The sequence below is a fragment of the Salvelinus sp. IW2-2015 genome, unplaced genomic scaffold (assembly GCF_002910315.2).
Source record: "Salvelinus sp. IW2-2015 unplaced genomic scaffold, ASM291031v2 Un_scaffold4127, whole genome shotgun sequence".
NCBI classification, from domain to species: Eukaryota; Metazoa; Chordata; class Actinopteri; order Salmoniformes; family Salmonidae; genus Salvelinus; species Salvelinus sp. IW2-2015.
Genome location: NW_019945399.1, coordinates 32,245 through 55,261, shown reverse-complemented (window position 1 = coordinate 55,261; position 23,017 = coordinate 32,245). Strand labels below are relative to the sequence as shown.

The 23,017-nt window shown below is 43.3% G+C and overlaps 1 protein-coding gene across 1 annotated transcript; it reads left to right on the top strand.

The window, feature by feature from the left end:
* Positions 1–7,172: 7,172 nt before the first annotated feature.
* Positions 7,173–10,632, top strand: LOC112076915 (zinc finger protein RFP). The gene is made up of 2 exons (XM_024143550.2): positions 7,173–7,264; positions 8,835–10,632. The coding sequence occupies exon 2, from the start codon at positions 9,023–9,025 to the stop codon at positions 10,451–10,453; it is 1,431 nt and encodes a 476-aa protein (XP_023999318.1). The 5' UTR covers positions 7,173–7,264; positions 8,835–9,022; the 3' UTR covers positions 10,454–10,632.
* The last annotated feature ends 12,385 nt before the right edge of the window (positions 10,633–23,017 follow it).

Below are 23,017 nucleotides of genomic sequence, written 5' to 3'. Positions count from 1 at the left end.
CTATCATACCGGTGCACCTGGTACCTACTATCATACCGGTGCACCTGGCACCTACTATCATACTGGTTCACCTGGCACCTACTATCATACCGGTGCACCTGGCACTACTATCATACCGGTGCACCTGGCACCTACTATCATACTGGAGCACCTGGCACCTACTATCATACTGGAGCACCTGGCACCTACTATCATAACTGGAGCACCTGGCACCTACTATCATACCGGTGCACCTGGCACCTACTATCAATACACACGGCAAAGGCACTTCATCCTTCTTTAGTCTCCTCCCCTTCATCTACACTGATTAAAGTGGGTCATCAATAAGGGATCAGTCTGTCATGAAAAGAGCTTCATGTTTTGTATACTCAGTGTATACAGTATGTGACCCCGTTTAAAAAATCTGGGCATATGACGGACGTCACTACTTCACAGGAAAGGCACTTGAGTGTCATTTATTGAAATGCCTTCAGGAACATGTGAACTTTCATGTGCCTTAATAACAAAATTGTATGTCATCTGTAAATACATATATTTTTTTGTTAAATTACAAACCTAGTTGGTTTAGCCAAGGAAAAAGACAAGAACTTTCCCGCTAGCCACGAATTCAAAGAATTCGCAGGCGATCGAATAAACCCCCACTGCATTCCATTCTGTAAGTAAACGTGTAATCTTTGGAAAATAAAATTGATGACCTACGCTGAAGATTAAACTACTAACGGGACATTCAAAACTGTAATATCTTATGCTTCACGGAGTCGTGGCCGAACAACGACATTATCAACATACAGCTGGCTGGTTATACGCTGTACCGGCAGGATAGAACAGCAGCCTCTGGTTATACAAGGGGTGGCGGACTATGTATTTTTGTAAATAACAGCTGGTGCATCTAAGGACGTCTCAAGGTTTTGCTCGCCTGAGGTAGAGTATCTCATGATAAGCTGTAGRCCACACTATCTACCATGAGAGTTTTCATCTGTATTTTTCGTAGCTGTCTACATACCACCACAGACTGATGCTGGCACTAAGACCGCACTCAATGAGCTGTATTCCGCAATAAGCAAATAGGAAAACGCTCATCCAGAGGCATCGCTCCTAGTGGCCGGGGACTTTAATGCAGGGAAATTTAAATCGGTCTTACCAAATTTCTATCAGCATGTTAAATGTGCAACTAGAGGGGAAAAAACTCTGGACCACCTTTACTCAACACACAGAGACACGTACAAAGCTCTCCCTCGCCCTCCATTTGGCAAATCTGACCATAATTCCATCCTCCTGATTCCTGCTTACAAGCAAAAAATAAAGCAGGAAGCACCAGTGACTCGGTCAATAAAAAAGTGGTCAGATGAAGCAGATGCTAAGCTACAGGACTATTTTGCTATCACAGACTGGAATATGTTCCGGGATTGCTCCGATGGCATTGAGGAGTATACCACATCAGTCATCGGATTCATCAATAAGTGCATCGATGACATCGTCCCCACAGTGACTGTACGTATATACAACCAGAAGCCATGGATTACAGGCAACATCCGCAGTGAGTTAAAGCCTAGAGCTGCTGCTTTCAAGGAGAAGGTCTCTAACCCGGAAGCTTATAAGAAATCCYGCTATGCCCTCCAACGAACCATCAAACAGGCAAAGCATCAATACAGGACTAAGATCGAATCGTWCTACACCGGCTCTGACGCTCATCGGATGTGGCAGAGCTTGCAAACCATTACAGACTACAAAGGGAAGCACAGCCGAGAGCTGCCCAGTGACACGAGCCTACCAGACGAGCTAAACTACTTCTATGCTCGCTTCGAGGCAAATAACACTGAAACATGCATGAGAGCACCAGCTGTTCCGGAAGACTGTGTGATCATGCTCTCCGCAGCTGATGCGAGTAAGACCTTTAAATAGGTCAACATTCACAATGCCGCAGGGCCAGACGGATTACAAGGATGCGTACTGTGAGCATAAGCTGACCAACTGGCTCTCTCAGTATGTGACCCGAACATGTCCTCACTGACATGTTCAACCTCTCCCTGTCCAAGTCTGTAATACCAACATGTTTTAAGCAGACCACCATAGTCCCTTTGCCCAAGAATACTAAGGCAACCTGCCTAAATGACTACCGACCCGTAGCACTCACGTCTGTAGCCATGAAGTACTTTGAAACGCTGGTCATGGCTCACATCAACACCAATATCCCAGATATATCCCAATAGACCCACTGCAATTTGCATACCGTCCTAACAGATCCACTGATGATGTAATCTCTTTTGCACTCCACACTGCCCTTTCCTACCTGGACAAAAAGAACACCTATGTGAGAATGCTATTCATTGACTACAGCTCAGCGTTCAACACCATAGTGCCCTCAAAGCTCATCAATAAGCTAAGGTCACTGGACCTAAACACTTCCCCTGCAACTGGATCCTGGACTTCCTGACGGGCCGGCCCCAGGTGGTAAGGGTAGGTAACAACACATCTGCCACGCTGATCCTCAACACAGGGGCCCCTCAGGGGTGCGTGCTCAGTCCCCTCCTGTACTCCATGTTCACTTATGACTGCATGGCCAGGCACGACTCTAACACCATCATTAAGTTTGCTGATGACACAACAGTGGAAGGCCTGATCACCGACAACAACTAGACAGCCTATAAGTCAGAGACCCTATCGTGTGGTACCAGGACAACAACCTCTCCCTCAACGTGATCAAGAGAAAGGAGATGATTGTGGACTACAGGAAAAAGAGGACCGAGCTCCCCTTCAGGAGACTGAAAAGATTTGGCATGGGTCCTCAGATCCTCAAAAGGTTCTACAGCTGCACCATCCAGAGCATCCTGACTGGTTGCATCACTGCCTGGTATGGCAACTTCTTGGCCTCCGACCGCAAGGCACTACAGTAGTGCGTACGGCCCAGTACATCACCGGGGCCAAGCTTCCTGCCATCCAGGACCTCTATACCAGGCGGTGTCAGAAGAAGGCCCTAMAAATTGTCATAGACTCTAGCCACCCTAATCATAGACTGTTCTCTCCGCTACCGCACGGCAAGTGGTACCGGWGCACCAAGTCTAGGTCCAAGAGGCTTCTAGACAGCTTCAACCCCCAAGCCATAAGACTCCTGAACATCTAATCAAATGGCTACCCAGACTATTTGCATTTCTCCCCCCCCTCTTTTACACCGCTGCTACTCTCTGTTGTTATCATCTATGCATAGTTACTTTAATAACTCTACCTACATGTACATATTACCTCAATTACCTTGACTAACCGGTGCCCCAGCACATTGACTCTGTACCGGTACCCCCCTGTATAAAGTCTCGCTATTGTTATTTTACAGCTGTTCTTTAATTACTTGTTACTTTTATTTCATATTCTTATTTTTTTATTTTTTTTATTTTTTTAACTGCATTGTTGGTTAGGGGCTCGTAAGTAAGCATTTCACTGTAAGGTCTACACCTGTTGTATTCGGGGCGCATGTGACTAATACAATTTGATTTGATTTGATTGGCTGAGCTAATGGGTGGACTGGACATGCCGAGAGATGAGTTATGATTGGTCTGCCATGTAGCCGGCTTCTGTCTATAACATGAGCTGCTCAGGTAATCTTCGCTACTGATTGTTTAAGGATGTGTATTCCGCTAGCGAGAGTTTTTTTGGACAAGGGAGTAAACGGTTTCTGTTGCAACTAAACGTTTTGCACTCAAGCACCTGGAGACAACACGTTTCCGAGGTGAGCAGGATGATTATGAGATGGGGTTAAGTCCGGACGCCACCGGGCCGCAAGCAAAGTCAGAGGGGAAGAGGAATATTGGGACATGGACACAGAAAGGTGGATTTCTGAGGAGGAATGCAGGAGGAAAAAGAGAAAGAAGAGGTTGAAGAGAATAAGGAAAGCAGAGGTTGGATTTGAATTTGAAGAAGATGGTGATAAAAATGTGGAAGATTGGTGTCAAGTGAAAACAGAGTGAGCCTTGTGCCAAACCAAGTTCTGGAGGTGGAATAGAAGTTAATGAAGGCGAGTTAAGTGAGGTGGAAGGTGTGGTGAAAATCTCGGAACCCGAGCCTGGCATCAATGGACATGATCAAGAAGAATCTGGTCCAGTAGGAGTGACATTTTTTGGAGAAAGTGGATCTTTGCCTTTTGGCGAATCCATGTGGTTTCAGGGAGGGTAAGAAAGAAGTTGGGTGTAGCTGAATCCGTGAAGCTAACMTGTAGTAGACTTGTGATATTTGTTTGTGTTTCTTCTGACCAGAGGAAGCGGGTGTTCCGTGCCATGCAACTTGGGTCAAGATCTGTTTCTTGCTTTGCTCTTAGGAACAAGGCACCATTGCTCAGGGCGCCAGGAGTGATTTCTGGGGTGGCGTTAAGTGTGGAGGTGGAGCATTTGAAGTTGAACATTCCTGGTGTTTGTGATGCCGCCGTTTGGTGCAACACAGACCCGGTGGTGAGCGTGGTGAAACAGAGGAGTCAGTCCTTGAGTTGAGTCAGAGTCTTTACCCGACAAAGTCATGTTAGGATATATCAGTTATCCTGTTAGAGCTTTTGTGCCGAATCCACTGCAGTGTTTCAGGTGCCACGTTTATGGTCATGTTTCAGCAGTTTGTAGGAGGGAGATTCCAAGATGTGGGAAGTGTGCAGGAGGGCATGGGATAGAGGACTGTGTAGCTTTGGTGGATAAAGTTGTGTGTCAACTGTAGGGGTGCTCATGTTGCTGGGGATTGGAAGTGTCTGGTGCGATAGAGGCAGGTTGAGGTGGCTCGAGTCAGTGTAGCGCAGAAGCTGTCGTATGCTGAGGCAGTGAAGAAAGTAGAAGATAATGGGTCAAGGATGAGGAATCGTGAGAGGATACTTGTGAGTAGTAGATCTGTGCTAGMACAGAGGGATAAGCTGGTTAACTGTACCTCAGAAATGGAACGGAAATCACAGAAAATAGATGTTGTGGTGGCAGCTGCAGAGAAGTATTTGGCCATACGAGATTTGACTTCAGAAGAGCTTACACGGTGTGTTGACCTCCCAGGCCGTTGGCATGGTGCAGGAGCAGATAGGTTCAAAGTAGTGTTAGGGGGTAGTGGGTTTTTAATGAGTGTAGGGTTAGTTGGAAGGATGTTTCAAAAAAAAAATTGTATCACAAAGTATAATGGGTTTATATTATAGTCCAGTTGGGGGCAGTAATGCAACATATTGGATGCCAACCGCCGTTCAACTCCAAAGAAGAAGAATAATCTTTGCTCTATGAAAGATATAGCYATGGAGAACTGCCAAAGTGTTGCTACTACTCTCAAGAAGATTTCTGCCCTGAATTTAGCAGGCTCTATCTAAAAAAGATCAGTGGGAAAAAGTTGTGATGGACTACTTTCTGGAGGAAGATCGTACCATGCTGACTCTCTCTGACTCTGAAAATGAATCAGACGACGAGGAAATCACTGACTTAAAGTAAAAACATTTTCATTCATCCAGACGTTGTGGAGTCTTCTGATGACAGTGATGGGGAAGAAACGGAGATCAACAGTGTTGTTGTCACGGAAGAAGTTGACTGAGTTGAAATCAGTGGAATGTCCGGTGAAAGAGTATGAGAAAGTGACGTGGGAAAATTCTGACCTTTTGATTGCAAATGTGGACGGAGTCGAAAAGAGAACACAGAAGGCTGTTGTGTAAAACACCTGTCTCCGGATTACATCTTCAAACTAATGGCAACCGTGACCGTGAAACATTTCAGATTTTATACGTTTCAAATTTTGTCAGAAAGTCGTTTTCATTGCACGTTAAAGCGTACTGTTAGCTACCTAGCTAACATTGAACCTAGCTGGTTAGCTTGAGCTACCTGTAGATTCATAACACCAAGCACAGGTTATACCTGAAGCACGAGGACTTGCAGTGAGTTGTGAACTTCATCAACAGCTACGCAAAGGATAATGCAATAGTATTACCAGGACACCACCCAGAGGATAATGCAATATTATTACCAGGATGCCACCCAGAGGATAATGCAATAGTATTACCAGGACGCCACCCAGAGGATAATGCAATAGTATTACCAGGACGCCACCCAGAGGATATGCAATAGTAATTACAGGACGCCACCCGAGGATAATGCAATAGTATTACCAGGAGCCACCCAGAGGATAATGCATAGTATTACCAGGACGCCACCCAGAGGATAATGCAATAGTATTACCAGGACGCCACCCAGAGGATAATGCAATAGTATTAGCAGGACCCACCCAGAGATAATGCAATAGTATTACCAGGACACCACCAGAGGATAATGCAATAGTATTACCAGGACGCCCCCCAGAGGATAATGCAATAGTATTAGCAGGACTCCACCCAGAGGATATGCAATAGTATTACCAGGACACCACCCAGAGGATAATGCAATAGTATTACCAGGACGCCACCAGAGGTAATGCAAGTAGTATTACCAGGACGCCACCCAGAGGATAATGCAGTAGTTTTACCAGGACACCACCCAGGACACAAACACTTTGGTGGAAAGCTGCTGCCATCTCATGTGACAAAAGCAGCGGTGTGGCGTCTCTACAAGGAAATGACGACAACACTTGGTATGTAAAAGCACGTTTTGATTATTTAATTGACCTCCAACATGATTGGCTCTTACGTTCTTTATTAAGTGTATTTTTAACCTGGAGTTGTTCTTTATTGTCAGCTACTACTTTCACCACTTTTAGTCTTGAAATCTTTGATTGTTTACTACACTACCTTACTCGCTCTGTTTAGCACATGGCCTCGCGTGAATCCTTAAAGAGATCGGTGGAGAAAAGGCTTCAGAGGGTGTGAACAATGCTGAATGGTTGTGGACAAAAAAAGTTTAAAAACTCAACCAAAACTTTTCAAGGGCCATTTCTCAAAAGTGGGGTTACAAGTTTATCAAATTTCAAAGCAGCATTACTTTCCCATTGTTCCTCCAATTGCAGTACATGATATGCCATGTTGACTCTCTGGGTCTGTACTTTTATCCAATGTCAATTCTGATGATACCATTTAAGTTGAGACAGGACTGATGTGTTTGCCTTGTCCCACCATTATATTTGAGTCAAAGAGTCAAGCTTTAAAAGTGCCATCAATTTCAGAGGGTCTATATCCCTTTAAGAGCAGAAGTCAACCTAGTAGCAAATGGTACAAGGCAGGGAAGGGCTTAGTGACATCACTTTGCTGAAGTGAAACTCAACTGGAAAACCTGAACAAAAGAAGGGAAAACAAAGTTGTAGAATCACTGTCCCTTTTTCTCTGCTTGGAAGACAAACGACTTGGGTAAGGAGAGAGAGGGAGAAGAAGCAAACACTTATGCTAAGCTAATACTTGTCTGTTTATGTGATTTATATATATATGTATTAATTTATTTCACACTAAACCTGTGCACGTTAACCGCCTACTACATGATGAGTATTCAACTTCAGGAAATATCTTMATGTGCAAGGATTTATATGCGAGAACCTCGCCACATTTGCTTACAATATACAGTGCATTCGGAAATTATTCAGACCCCTTCACTTTTTCCACATTTTGTTACGTTACAGCCTTATTCTAAAATTAACTCAGTTGTTAAATTTCCTCATCCATCTACACACAATACTCCGTAATGACAAAGCAAAAACTTTTTTTTTTCATGTTTGCAAATGTATAAAAACTTTTTTTTTTAAATATCACATTTACATAAGTTTTCAGACCCTTTACTCAGTACTTTGTTGAAGCACCTTTGGCAGTGGTAACAGCATTGAGYCTTCTTGGGTATAACGCTAAAAGCTTGGCACACCTGTATTTGGGGAGTTTCTCCCATTCTTCTCTGCAGATCCTCTAAAGCTCTGTCAGGTTGGATGGGAACATCGCTGCACAGCTATTTTCAGGCCTCGCCAGAGATCTTTGATTGCGTTCAAGTCCAGACTCGTTCCGAAGCCACTCCTGTGTTCTCTTGGTTGTGTGCTTAGGGTTGTTGTCCTGTTGGAAGGGGAACCTTTGCCCCAGTCTTAGGCCCTGAGCGCTCTGGAGCAGGTTTTACATCAAGGCTCTCTCTGTACTTTTCTCTGTTCATCTTTCCCTCGATCCTGACTAGTCTCCCAGTCCCTGCTGCTGAAAAACATCCCCACAGCATGATGCTGCCACTACCATGCTTCACAGTATGATGCTGCCACTACCATGCTTCACCGTAGGGATGGTATTGGCCAGGTTATGAGCGGTGCCTGGTTTCCTCCAGACGTGACGCTTGGCATTCAGGCCAAAGAGTTAAATCATGGTTTCATCATACCAGAGAATCTTGTTTCTTATGGTCTGAGAGTCCTTTAGGTGTCTTTTGGCAAACTCCAAGTGGGCTGTCATGTGTCTTTTACTGAGGAGTGGCTTCCGTCGGGCCACTCTACCATGGAAGCTTCTCCCATCTCCACAGAGGAACTCTGGATCTCTTTCAGAGTGACAATCGGGTTCTTGGTCACCTCCCTGACCAAGGCCCTTCTGCCCCAATTGCTCAGTTTCGCCATGCAGACAGTTCTAGGAAGAGTCTTGGTGGTTCCATTCAATTCTCATCGCAAAGGGTCTGAATACTTATATAAATAAGGTATCTATTTTTTATTTGTAATAAATTTGCAAACATTTCTAAAAGCCTGTTTTTGCTTTGCCATTATGGGGTATTGTGTGTAGATTGATAATATATATATATAGTATATATMTTTTTTTCAATCCATTTTAGAATAAGGCTGTAATGTAACAAAATGTGGAAAAAGTCGAGGGGTCTGAATACTTTCAGAACGCACTGTAATATAATCAACTGTGTATTACAATAGTTTGACATCACTTCTTTTGGTTTGTTCCTAATAACGGCATCCTCCAGCGTTATCCTGTCTGAAGAGCAGTTCCAGTGAGTTCACTGACCCAGTCACCTTCTCATGTGGACACAACCTCCGTAAGGTCCGTATCAGTGGATACTGGGATACCACTGTCCTCTGTGAGTGTCCACTGTGTAAAAAAATACCTTTTGACAGGAGACCTGATCTCAGCGTAAATAGGATCACTTCCAAAATGGCTGCTCAGCTCAGGAAGTTGTCTCCGGTTAAAGTCACAACCATCACCCCAGAAGTTGAACTACACCTCACCAAACCAGGAGAAGTGTCCTGTGATGTCTGTACTGAGGGTGAGCACAAGGCCCTGAAGTCTTGCCTGGTGTGCCTGGTCTCTTACTGCGAGACTCACCTGGAGCCTCATCAGAGAGTGGCAGCCTTGACGAGACACAAGCTGATCGATCCCGTGGACAACCTGGAAGACAAGGTGTGTCAGAGACACAGCAGACCCCTGGAGATGTTCTGCAGGATAGACCTGACGTGTGTGTGTCAGATTTGCACTGAGACAGACCACAAGACTCACAAGACTGTCCCTATAGAGGAAGAGTGTGGAGAGAGGAAGGCTCAGCTGGAGAAGACTAAGGGGAAAGTGCAGCAGATGATCCGGGAACGAAAACAGAAGATTCAGGAGATCAAACACTCAGGGGACCTCAGCAAGAGAGATGCAGAGAAAGGCATAGCAGATAGTGTGGAGGTCTTCACTGCTCTGGTGCGGTGCATTGAGAAAAGCCAGGCTGAGCTCATCGAGGCGATTGAGAAGAAGCAGGAAGCGGCAGAGAGGCAGGCTGAAGAGTTTATCAAAGAGTTGGAGCAGGAAATCACCGAGCTACAGAGAAAAAGCACTGAACTGGATCAGTTGTCACACACTGAGGACCAGCTCCACCTCCTCCGGAGTTCTCCATCCCTCTGCAGCCTTCCACCTACCAAGAACTGGTCTGAGATCAGTGTAAACAAGAATCTGTGTGTGGGTACTGTGATGAGAGCTGTGTCTGAGCTAGGGAAGACACTCAATAAAGAGATGGAGAAGTTGCCTGAAATCAAGCTGAAGAGAATTAGGCAGTGTGCAGTAGATGTGACTTTTGATCCTGATACAGCACATCTCTGGCTTATCGTGTCTGGTGATGGGAAACAAGTGAGGTATGGAGACGGAGCACAGAACCTCCCTGATAACCCAGAGAGGTTTAATGCTGGCATCTGTGTCCTGGGAAAGGAGGGCTTCTCCTCAGGGAGATTCTACTATGAGGTGCAGGTAAAGGAAAAGACTGAATGGACTTTAGGAGTGGCAAAAGAATCCATCAACAGGAAGGGGTCTTTTACATTCTCCCCGGGGAATGGATTGTGGACTGTGGGGTTTTGGGATGGGGAGACGTACGAGGCCCACAATAAGAAAGTTGTCGTTCTGTCCCTGAGAGAGAAGCCCCAGAAGGTAGGGGTGTTTGTGGATTATGAGAAGGGAGAGGTCTCCTTTTATGATGTGGAAGCCTCGTCACATATCTACTCTTTTACTGGCTCCACCTTCACTGAGAAAATCTATCCCTTTTATTATACACATGTAAAAAACGAGGCCCCATTGATCATATGCCCTGTAAGTCTGACTGAGTTTTCACCTTAGGGATGAAAGCATCACTAAACATAAGTAACAATCACAAGAAAATAATAACCAAAACGTATTTTAGAAAGTTTGAGACCTGACAGCTTCAACTGTATACTACAGTATTTGTGATTTTATTTTAAAAACGTTGTACTTAGTCCTTGTCATCTTAATTAAAATCAGAACTGTACTCCTGGACACTTTCCTGTTGTGATGCCACAGTTCCTTCATCTAACCCGCTGAGATGACCTGCTATTATTAGATGTGCTTTAGTCACTCAGTGTGAGAGTGAGAAACGGACGGACTGACTGAACACACACACTAACACTTCATCATGACCACACAGTCTGTCGATGTTATAATGGGTGGGTGGGGGGTGGAGAAAGTTTGAAGAAGACTTTGCCAAACTAAACTCAGAAAAAAAATAAACTTCCTCTCACTGTCAACTGTGTTTATTTTCAGCAAACTTAACATGTGTAAATATTTGTATGAACATAAGATTCAACAACTGAGACATAACCTGAACAGGTTCCACAGACATGTGACTAACAGAAATTGAATAATGTGTCCCTGAACAAGGGGGGGGGGGTCAAAATCAAAAGTAAGTCAGTATCTGATGTGGCCACCAGCTGCATTAAGTACTGCAGTGCATCTCCTCCTCATGGACTGCACCAGATTTGCCAGTTCTTGCTGTGAGATGTTACCCCACTCTTCCACCCAGGCACCTGCAAGTTCCCGTACATTTCTGGGGGGGAATGGCCCTAGCCCACACCCTCCTATCCAACAGGTCCCAGACGTGCTCAATGGGATTAAGATCCGGGCTCTTTGCTTGCCATGGCAGAACACTGACATTCCTGTCTTGCAGGAAATCACACACAGAACGAGCAGAATGGCTGGTGGCATTGCCATGCTGGAGGTTCATGTCAGGATGAGCATGCAGGAAGGGTACCACATGAGGGTGGAGGATGTCTTTCCTGAAACGCACAGCGTTGAGATTGCCTGCAATAACAACAAGCTCAGTTCGATGATGCTGTGACACACCGCACCAGACCATGACGGACCCTCCACCTCCAAATCTATCCCGCTCCAGAGTACAGGCCTCGGTGTAACGCTCATTCCTTCGACGATAAACGCAAATCCGACCATCACCCCTGGTGAGACAAAACCACGACTCGTCAGTGAAGAGCACTTTTTGCCAGTCCTGTGTCATGACGTTGGAGGGTGGGTAAGGTTTATGACCCCCACATAAATACCTTTCTCCCTTCCCTCTCTCTTGACGCTACAGAGGGACTCTTGAATAGCCTTTGTTAAACAGAGTCTGGGAACATCAAACAAGTGGAGGGAAAGRAACYATATTTCAGTAATAGAACCAGTTGAAAATATGCGTTGGTACTTAATGAATATGATGTCAGTTCGGTTGTCATCTGAGACATTATGACTGATGTCAGGACGACATAAACTGTATCTGGGAAAGTCTACACATTCTAGTTATCAGATTCACATGGACTTGTTGTGCAATTCAAATGTTTAAATATAAAATTATTTGTGAAAAGATGAATTTTAGCTTCCAAATTAGAGATTTGGGTTTTCATAAGATTAGGGCTCTGCTCAATCAGTGGCCCACCCCTGTGAAGAGACATGGGTTATAAACTATGAAACACACCCTTCTCCCTCCACTATATAAGCCCTTGACGAAAATGTAACCTCCTGTTCCGGGTACATTAGGATGATGGTCCGATGTCAGAATRATTCAGATAATAACTACAGAACGAAGCCAACCTCAGCGTGAGCTTTGGTTGCCAATGGTATGAACTTTGAACTCTTATTCGCTACAGAAGTGATACCTCCTAGCCGTTGAGTTAGCAGCGGCCGCTATAAACGTGGGCTAGGAAAGGACGGACAGAGTATCCCGTCTACCACACAACGACGACACTACAACGTATCCCGTTCACCACCAGAGACACTCTTCAAAGGACAAAGGACTCTGTTGGGCAACACGGCCTTCCATCTACCACCAACCTATTGAAGCGCAGCTCCGAGTAAATATTTATTGCATTTTCCTTTTCCAAATGGCCGGTAATTTAGAATGCATAAGATTCTGTATTTACGATAGAGTAGCTGCCTACGGCCCGATAGAGACATCGCTTCTCCCTGTGTTCTTCATTCYTCCCGCTCTTTCACTCAAACCCAACCCCCTTTTCTTTGTGTAACCAGCTGTCATATCTGTTCCGCTCGCTAGGGACGTTTTCCTTTATGACATAATTTGTAATCAATGTATGATTCATTCTGTGTATATGTAATGCTGTCTAATTAGTTAGGTATTTAGAAAAKWMATAATTAAAGCCAATTTTGTATTGCTGATTCAACTTGTTAGCCAGGGTTCGAGAAGATAACCAAGAATTTAGAACTTTCAGATGAGACTGAAATAAGGTGACGATTAATATTGACTGCCTTTGATGTAAAATATTACTAGGTCTTTAAGAGTTTATTCAGAAGATAACTGCTCTATAAATATTMTTTCGTGGTGCCCCGACTTTCTTGTTCATTACATTTACATGATTAGCTCAATCAGGTAATATTAATTACAGATAAAGGATTTTATAGAATAGCATGTCATATCACTTAATCCGGCATAGCCAAAGACACGACACCTGTCTGGTCCATCTTTATTTTGGTGTTTTTCAGAGTCAGTAGAAAGGCCTCTTTAGTGTCCTAAGTTTTCATAACTGTGACCTTAATTGCCTACCGTCTGTAAGCTGTTAATGTCTTAACGACCGTTCCACAGGTGCATGTTCATTAATTGTTTATGGTTCATTGAACAAGCATGGGAAAACAGTGTTTAAACCCTTTACAATGAAGATCTGTGAAGTTATTTGGATTTTTACGAATTATCTTTGAAAGACAGGGTCCTGAAAAAAGGGATGTTTCTTTTTTTGCTGAGTTTAGCTCCACAGGCCACAGCTAATCATGTGGGAGAGAGAATGACTCCAAGACAATGGTAGAAGACACTGTTGAGCATTATGCATGCTTCCCAAATGGCACCCTATTGCATATACTACACTAGGACTCTAGTCGAAAATAGTGCACTATATAGGGAACCATTTGGGACATAAGCATTATATAGTGAATATGTCACACTGTTAAAATTAAGCCGGGGCTGTAAATGCAGTCTCCCACCGCTATGGAATATTTATAGAAGGCTATACAACCTCTGTTTGTTGTTAAGGATATTGCGGTTGCACAGGCAGGACACAGCACCTACACAATCAGCGTTTTGTGTGATGATGTAGGCTAATCTTTATAGTTGTTGACATATCATAGCCACTAGCCTGAGTTCCTGAAAATGTATGTAACTCCCCACTTGAGTTTTTGCATTGAGGCAAAAAAAAAAAAAGATCTGCGTTTTAACCACACACAGGCCATACTAACTGTTATTTCGCTTCTCAGTGATCATGCAACTACCGCCCGTAGTAGGCTACCTAGCTGTTCCACCTCGGGGCAGCCGAACGGCCCCTATGTGTATGTGTATAGGGACCGGTGTTGTGCCGAAAATCTCCCCCCTATCAGAACCCCCCCCGCGTGAACGCGTACGCACTCAATTCTTCATTGCTGCGCTTCAAAGCCGCTGTCAGTTTATTTTTCAGTGATCTAATATGTGTTGTCCTTCAGCTGTCAATGATCAGTTAGGCGGCATTTCATTTGATTAGTAATGTCTGCATTTTTCGGTTTGGCTATTTGTTTCAAGTGTATTAGTCTATAACTAAATCTCTTTGCCAAAATTCGTCATCTCTCTCCCATGTCTTATTCGACTAGTAGTTGTTCTGAAATGTTTATTGCCTACATTTTACTCCCTCCTCTATGTTTAATATAACACACATACATTAATTATTAATTTTGGTTGCCTTTCCTGAAATGAAGTTTGTTCTATAGAAAGTATTTGACTCTAGCCACAAAATTATGGAAATTAGAAGGGAGGGGGCTTTCTGGCACAACACCTGTTACCAGAGTCTGACAATGGGCGAGTTCATTTTGCATCACCCGGCGCGATATTATTTCTGACGTCGTTTGTCAACTACTGCTTTAGACTGCATACTATGTGATGATAATCTTCATAGTGATGCTGACATATCGTAGCCAGAGTGACGGAAAAAAACGAACTAGTCAATGTTTGCAATGATAATGAGAAAATAATCCCTTGTATGTTGACTGCCTGCATGTGTCTTGCTTGTGTTTGATATGCTTGCCCAAATACACTGTTTGGCACGTACAAAACAAACGTTTATGATCATGTCTTTTGTGTACAACATGATAGCTGCGTGTAGCCCAACACCTATCCTGAAAAAAATAACATGAAATCACGCTTGAGACATGGAATGCATAGTTGGAACATGGCAAACATATCTTTAGAGTACAATATGAAGTTCCCCCATACCTGTCAGTGAGAGGGAAGCACTTGTTACCGTTTCTCCTCTCAAAATCTGATTAAAACCTCACCTTAACCAAACGGCTAACTTTATGCCTAACATGAAATTAAGATCAGAAAACATATTCTTTTTTTTAATGCATTTGTACTATAATGCTAATTTGACTTTGTGGCTGTGGTAACTAGTGGAAACCGGGGGAGGCGGCAGCAAAGCACTGGGAGCACTGAGCAGAAGCCACTGTACTTAACGCACATGCGTAGATATATCAACGTATCGATATCAACGGCAAGTCGGGTTCCAGAAAATCTGGGACCGCAGTCACTCCAGTTGAAATGAAGTTCTTGAACACCAAAATGAAATTAACACCTAAACTAGTGGCAATTGAGCTGCCACCAACTTGAAGGAGAAGAAACCTTTTCTGGAGTATTGAAACACCTCATCCTGAGATGTTTTGAAACATTACATGGTGTGTTGTAACACAACTTAATCCAGTGTTGAGCAACACCTTGCCAGGGACTGGGAGCACTACCGGAAATGGTTGAAAACACTATTTTAGTGTTTCGAGTTCTGTTCAGTGCAGAATTAGATCCCTTCACTTTTTGTGTCGTTTCCTCACTCTAAAGCTTCTAAACACACTAGTGGTTAGAGCGTTGGGCCAGTAACCGAAAGGTTGCTAGATTGAATCCCCAAGCTGACAAGGTAAAAATCTGTCATTCTGCCCCAAAGCAAAGCAGCTAACCCACTGTTCCCCAAGCGTTGAAGACTTGGATGTTGATTATGGCAGCCCCCCGCACCTCTCTGATTCAGAGGGGTTGGGTTAAATGCAGAAGACACATTTCAGTTGAATGCTTTCAGTTGTACAACTGACTAGATATCCCCCTTTCCCTTTTACCATTATGATGTTTTGAATCCTGTCTAGTGCAGAACTAGATCACATCTTCTAGGGTATTTTAATATTTAACATTGACTTATGTATCTGCCACAGGAGGTTGGTGGTGCCTTAATTGAGGAGGACAGGCTCATGGTAATGACTGGAGCGGAATTAGTGGTATGGTACAAATACATTTATTAATTTTAATTTAACCTTTATTTAACTAGGCAAGTCAGTTAAGAATAAATTCTTGTTTACAATGACGGCCTACCCCGGCCAAACCCGGACAACGCTGGGCCAATTCCGAGCTGGTCATGGGTGCACCTGAGCCACACTCAAGGTACTAAATGATATCATAACCGTCATCGATAAAAGACAGTACTGTGCAGCCGTCTTCATCGACCTGGCCAAGGTTTTTTACTCTGTCAATCACCGTATTCTTATCGGCAGACTCAACAGCCTTGGTTTCTCAAATGACTGCCTCGCCTGGTTCACCAACTACTTCTCAGATAGAGTTCAGTGTGTCAAATCGGAGGGCCTGTTGTCCGGACCTCTGGCAGTCTCTATGGGGGTGCCACAGGGTTCAATTCTCGGGTCAACTCTTTTCTCTGTATACATCAACAATGTCGCTCTTGCTGCGGGTGATTCCTTGATCCACCTCTACGCAGACAACACCATTCTGTAYACTTCTGGACCTTCTTTGGACACTGTGTTAACTAACCTCCACACAAGCTTCAATGCCATACAACACTCCTTCCGTGGCCTCCAACTGCTCTTAAATACAAGTAAAACTTAATGCATGTTTTTTAACCGACCGCTGCCCGCACCCGCCCGCCCCCGACCAGCATCACTACTCTGGACGGTTATGACTTAGAATATGTGGACAACTACAAATACCWAGGTGTCTKGCTAGACTGTAAACTCTCCTTCCAGACTCGCATCTTCAATCCAAAATTAAATCTAGAATCGACTTCCTATTTCGCAACAAAGTCTCCTTCACTCACACTGCCAAACATACCCTCGTAAAACTGACTATCCTACCGATCCTTGACTTCGGCGATGTCATTTACAAAATAGCCTCCAACACTCTACTCAGCAAACTGGATGCAGTCTATCACAGTGCCATCTGTTTTGTCACCAAAGCCCCATATACCACCCACCACTGCAAGTGCGGGGAGGTGGAATAACCCGCACCGGGCTATGCACACGTACAGGAGACACTATGCGCTCTACTGCGTAACACGGTGTCTGCCCGTACTCTCGCTCTCCACGGTAAGTACAGGGAGTAGGCGCAGGTCTCCTACSTGACTTCGCCACACTCCCTTTTATCCCCCCCCAAKAMATTTTTGGGTTGTACTCGCGGGCTTCCAGCCTYGCTTCCGTGCTGCCTCCTCATATCGCCTCCTCTCGGCTTTAGCTGCCTCCAGCTCTTCACGAGGGAGGCGATATTCTCCCGGTTGTGCCCAAGGTCCCTTTCCATTCAATATCTCCTCCCATGTCCATGAATCCTTTATGCGCTGCTCCCGTTGCTGCTTTACACGCTGCTTGGTCCGATTCAGGTGGGTAATTCTGTCACGATCGTCTATGGGTGAGAGAGAGGACCAAGGCGCAGCGTGTGCAAAATACATTCTCCTTTATTTAGAGAAAGGAAAAAACACGAAACGAACACTGAATAAAAAAACTAAACAAAACAACAAACGACCGTGAAGCTAACGACGTAGGTGCATACACAAGCAACAAACGTTCAACATAGACAATTACCCACAAAACCCAAATGCCTATGGCTGCCTTAAATATGGCTCTCAATCAGAGACAATAAACCACAGCTGCCTCTAATTGAGAACCAATCTAGGCAGCCATAGACATACAAACACCTAGACAAGACACTGACCCATTAAACGTACAAACCCCTAGACAAACCAAAACACATACATTCCCCATGTCACACCCTGACCTAACTAAAATAATAATGAAAACAAAGATAACTAAGGCCAGGGTGACATAAATTGTAATTACTTCGCTACTATGGCCTATTTATTGCCTTACCTCCTTACTCCATTTGCACACACTGTATATAGATTTTTCTATTGTGTTATTGACTGTACTTTTGTTTATCCCACGTGTAACTCTGTGTTGTTGTTTTTTGTCGCACTGCTTTGCTTTAYCTTGGCCAGGTCACAGTTGTAAATGAGAAGTTGTTCTCAACTGGCCTACCTGGTTAAATAAAGGTGAAATAAAAAATAAAAAATTGTATGCCATCCTATGGGACTCCCAATCACGGCCGGTTGTGATACAGCCTGGAATCAAACCAGGGTCTGTAGTGACGCCTCTAGCACTGAGATGCAGTGCCTTAGAACGCTGTGACACTTGGGAGTCCATGGTTTCCATGTTTTTTGATGCCATTCCATTTAATCTGTTCCAGCCATTATTGTGAGCCGTCCTCCTCTCAGCAGCCCCCTGTGGTATCCGATCATTTGCCAGTTTAACCCATTTTGAAAGCATTGTTGAGCACAGGGCTCACTCCACCAGCAGTAACTAGAGGTTTATCAGCAAGCATTGCAGGATGCTGTGTTTGTTTCTACCATGTTTGTAATGTGGGAATGGGTTGCCTCATCACCAGTGGCGGTGTGTGGGTAAAATCACCAGGGAAATCAAGGGGGGAAAAAAGCCATATTACAACCTATATGTTGTGAAAATTGCATTTGCTCTTATAACCTGTTCATATACCTTGACACCATGATATATAGTCCTTAGGCCGACACAATAAGAAGACACAGTGGCAGAATAAATTCAACCACACCTTTGTTTCATCACAAAACCGGAGAGCAACATGCCAACGTCTGTTTGATGAAGTTACATGACCTACAACATGATCAAGCAAGTTAATGTTTCTGACATTTTCAGACTATTAAACAACTATTGATTTAGAACCACGGAGAGTTACCACTAGTGCGCAAAGAAAACAGGAGCTGCCTCCATTAATACAGCATCACTTCAACATAATCTAAATCACCTCTGCCTTGTCTAATACAGTGACAACTAAAAGATTCCAAAAAAACAACTTAGTCCAATCAACGTCAGCTAAAGATGACATGGCTGTCCATGGTTCTGATTTCTGTGTACGTGCTTGTGTGCATGCTTGCAAGTTTTTAAAAAAGCATGTTGACTCACCCTACTTGCCAGCAATGCCATCAATCTCTCTTTCATGTTCCTTGAATGGTCTATGAGTCTGTCAAACAGGACACGCATTGAGTTTTTGTTATCCTAGGCTACCTGGCTAAAATACTTGCTCGCTAGCCTAACTTCCTTTCATGGGCAACGATGCGCCAGGCCAACTAGTTAACATTAGGCTAACGTTACTACATCTAGCTACATATTTAACTTCCATCCTCTCAGGCCAGGGGACAATGTACACATTTACAGTTGGATTAGAATCCCTGTTATAATCATTGGCCAGTACGGATGTGATTGGTGTGAAGCCAAACCCAAACTGGCTTCCCTTGACACTTATTTTTTGGTGTGCCAGGAACATTCACAGCTGAGCTCACTCAGTTTAACTCAATGCTGATTGGCTATTATTTTATACTTTTTTTTATCACGGGAGGCCAAACGCTCGTTGGCTTCCCTTGCATTCAATGCTACGGGCGGCAACAATGTCGGAATCTTTTTGACCAGACAGAACCAGATAGTTGGGCTACACATACTAAAACAGAGGAGCTCTGTTTCGTACACTCAGATGCTTTCTCCAGTGAGATACATTGAAGGACGTTTATGAAACACAGAGAGACAAAATGGCATCCATGAATAACACGTCACTGAACATAATTTTTGCCTGACAGGTTTGGATATTCGTTCATCGTGGTCCATTACACCTTAACAAGCTGGTTAATATAGAATATAGAAGTATACTTTTCTTTCTTCAAACATACATATGACATTGTGTATTAAAATCATAATATCAAAATGACCGACAGTCTGCTAAAAACAGAGCCATGTGGCCCGGAAGTGTAAGGAGATTACAATCAGACTTCCAATGAGTTCAATCACTCCATTTTCTCTATTCTGGTTATCCTCAGAATAGATACTTGCATTTTGAATAATATTTWAAAAACTTCTTATGGCTGCAATCCCGGTGACGGGATGTTATGACAACAGCCAGTGAAAGTGCAGGGCGCCAAATTCAAAACAACAGAAATCTCATAATTAAAATTCCTCAAACATACATGTGTCTTATACCATTTTAAAGGTAATCTTGTTGTTAATCCCACCAAAGTGTCCGATTTCAAATATGCTTTTCAGCGAAAGCACTACAAACGATTATGTTAGGTCACACCAAACCACAATAAGCACAGCCATTTTTCCAGCGAAAGATAGCAGTCACAAAAAGCAGAAATATAGCTAAAATTAATCACTAACCTTTGATGATCTTCATCAGATGACACTCATAGGACTGTCATTTACACAATACATGCATGTTTTGTTTGATAAAGTTCATATTTATTAACAAAATCTGAGTTTACATTGGCGCGTTACATTCACTAGTTCCAAAAACATCCAGTGATAATGCATAGCCACATCGTTTCAACAGAAATACTCATCTAAATGTAGATGATAATACAAGTTATACACATGGAATTATAGATATACCTCTCCTTAATGCAACCGCTGTGTCAGATTTCAAAAACTTTACGGAAAAAAGCAAACCATGCAATAATCTGAGACGGAGCTCAGAACAAGAGTCAAATTAGCCCCATGTTGGAGTCAACAGAAACCAGAAATTACATGATAAATGTTTCCTTAACTTTGATAAACTTCATCAGAATGCACTCCCAGGAATCCCAGGTCCACAATAAATGCTTGTTTTGTTCGATAATCTCCGTTAGTTATGTCCAATTAGCTACTTTGGTTAGCGCGTTTGGTAAACAATTCCAAAGTCACAAAGCGCGTTCACTAAAACGTGACGAAATGTCCAAAAGTTCCGTAACAGTCAGTAGAAACATGTCAAACAATGTATTGAATCAATCTTTAGAATGTTGTTAACATACATCTTGAATAACGTTCTAACCGGAGAACTACATTGACTTCAGTTGAGCGATGGAACGGAGCTGCCTCTCACGTGAACGTGCGTGGTCAAAGCGTGGTCACCTCATGGCAGTGGTTACTCATTCCTGTCTCCTTCGGCCCCCCTTCACAGCAGAGTGATCAGACAAAGTTCTATTGACTGTTGACATCTAGTGGAAGCCGTAGGAAGTGAAAACTCATCCATATCTCGCTGTAATGTCAATGGGAGCTTGGTTGAAAATCTACCTCAGAAAAAAATCCAAACAGGAAGTGGAACTTCTCAGGTTTTTGCCTGCCATATGAGTTCTGTTATACTCACAGACATAATTCAAACAGTTTTAGAAACTTCAGAGTGTTTTCTATCCAATACTAGTAATAATATGCATATATTAGCAACTATGACTGAGGAGCAGGCCGTTTACTCTGGGCACCTCTGTGAACCTTTCATCCAAGCGCCCCTGCAGCCATAAGAAGTTGGGTTCATTCTTAAAATTTGTTAGTGAAATGAAATGAACAAATCATTGAAATTACTTGCATATGTTGTCCATTTCAATTCACCCCAGAATCATTTCTGTTGAGTGTGTAAAATTCCAATAAAATTCCAATGAAATGTTCTATCTTACTGCCCCAGAAGTCAGAGGTTCAACTCCCGCTTCCGCCTGTCCCACTTTCACTCCTCGTCTATCTCCTGTTTCTAATCTAGTCTAAATAAAGCATTGAAAAAGGTGGAAATCCAGAAGAAAATATTCTCCATAGGCTCTTTTAATCAATCAATATTTAGGCTATAAACCGTTTGCATTTGTAAACCATTGATTGTATGAGAAACACMGTTTTTGAGTTTTGATGGAGCCTTTTACATTCACTGAACCCCCAAAAACGGGTTTTCACAACGCTCTCTTAAAAACACCCATATTCAGGTTGAAGAACCACTTTGGGTGTTTCAGAGTACTTCTACTCTGTTTTTAAAGCATTTTCTGTGCACCAGAACACTTACATTGGGGTTATAATCAAACACCAGATCTCAGGCTAGATGCATTACTTTTCATGGTTTCATTAACACAATCCTGGTGTTAAGATAATTTCTGTTTTTACACAGTGTAGACAGAGACTCTGAGAGAAACTGCTGGGAGACATAGTGGTGGTTGGTTCTATGAAACTCTTGCGGGTAGAATTCTTCTCTGTCCAAATGGCCCCCGTTTCCCCGATGTACAGTGGCAAGAAAAATTATGTATATGGATTTCTGCATAAATTGGTCATAAAATTTGATCTGATCTTCATCTAGGTCAATATAATAGACAAACACAGTCTGCTTAAACTAATAACACACAAACAATTATACGTTTTCATGTCTTTATTAAACACACCGTGTAAACATTCACAGTGCAGGGTGGGAAAAGTATGTGAACCGTTGGGTTTAATAACTGGTTGACCCTCCTTTGGCAGCAATAAACTCAACCAAACGTTTTCTGTAGTTGCGGATCAGACTTGCACAACAATCAGGAGGAATTTTGGACCATTCCTCTTTACAAAACTGTTTCAGTTCAGCAATATTCTTGGGATGTCTGGTGTGAACTGCTCTCTTGAGCTCATGCCACAGCATCTCAATCGGGTTGAGGTCAGGACTCTGACTGGGCCACTCCAGAAGGCGTATTTCATTCTGTTGAAGCCATTGTGTTGCTAATTTACTTCTGGGTTTTGGGTCGTTGTCCTCTTGCATCACCCAACTTCTGTTGAGCTTCAATTGGTGGACAGATAGCCTAACATTCTCCTGCAAAATGTCTTGATAAACTTGGGAATTCATTTTTCCATTGATGATAGCAAGCTGTCCAGACCCTGATGCAGCAAAGCAGCCCCAAACCATGATGTTCCCTCCACCATACTTTACAGTTGGGATGATGTTTTGATGTTGGTGTGCTGTGCCTTTTTTTCTCCACACATAGTGTTGTGTGTTCCTTCCAAACAACTCAACTGTAGTTTCATCTGTCCACAGAATATTTTGCCATTAGCACTGTGGAACATCCAGGTGCACTTTCACAAACTTCAGACGTGCAGAAATGTGTTTTTTTGGACAGCAGTGGCTTCTTCTGTGGTGTCCTCCCATGAACACCATTCTTGTTTAGTGTTTTACGTTAGTCTACGGAGATGTTAGCATGTTCCATAGATTAGATTTCTGTAAGTCTTTAGCTGACACTTTAGGATTCTTCTTAACCTCATTGAGCATTCTGCTCT

Excerpts from the sequence above, each read along its gene's own strand:
- LOC112076915 (XM_024143550.2), top strand. The coding sequence starts at position 9,023 with ATGGCTGCTCAGCTCAGGAAGTTGTCTCCGGTTAAAGTCACAACCATC.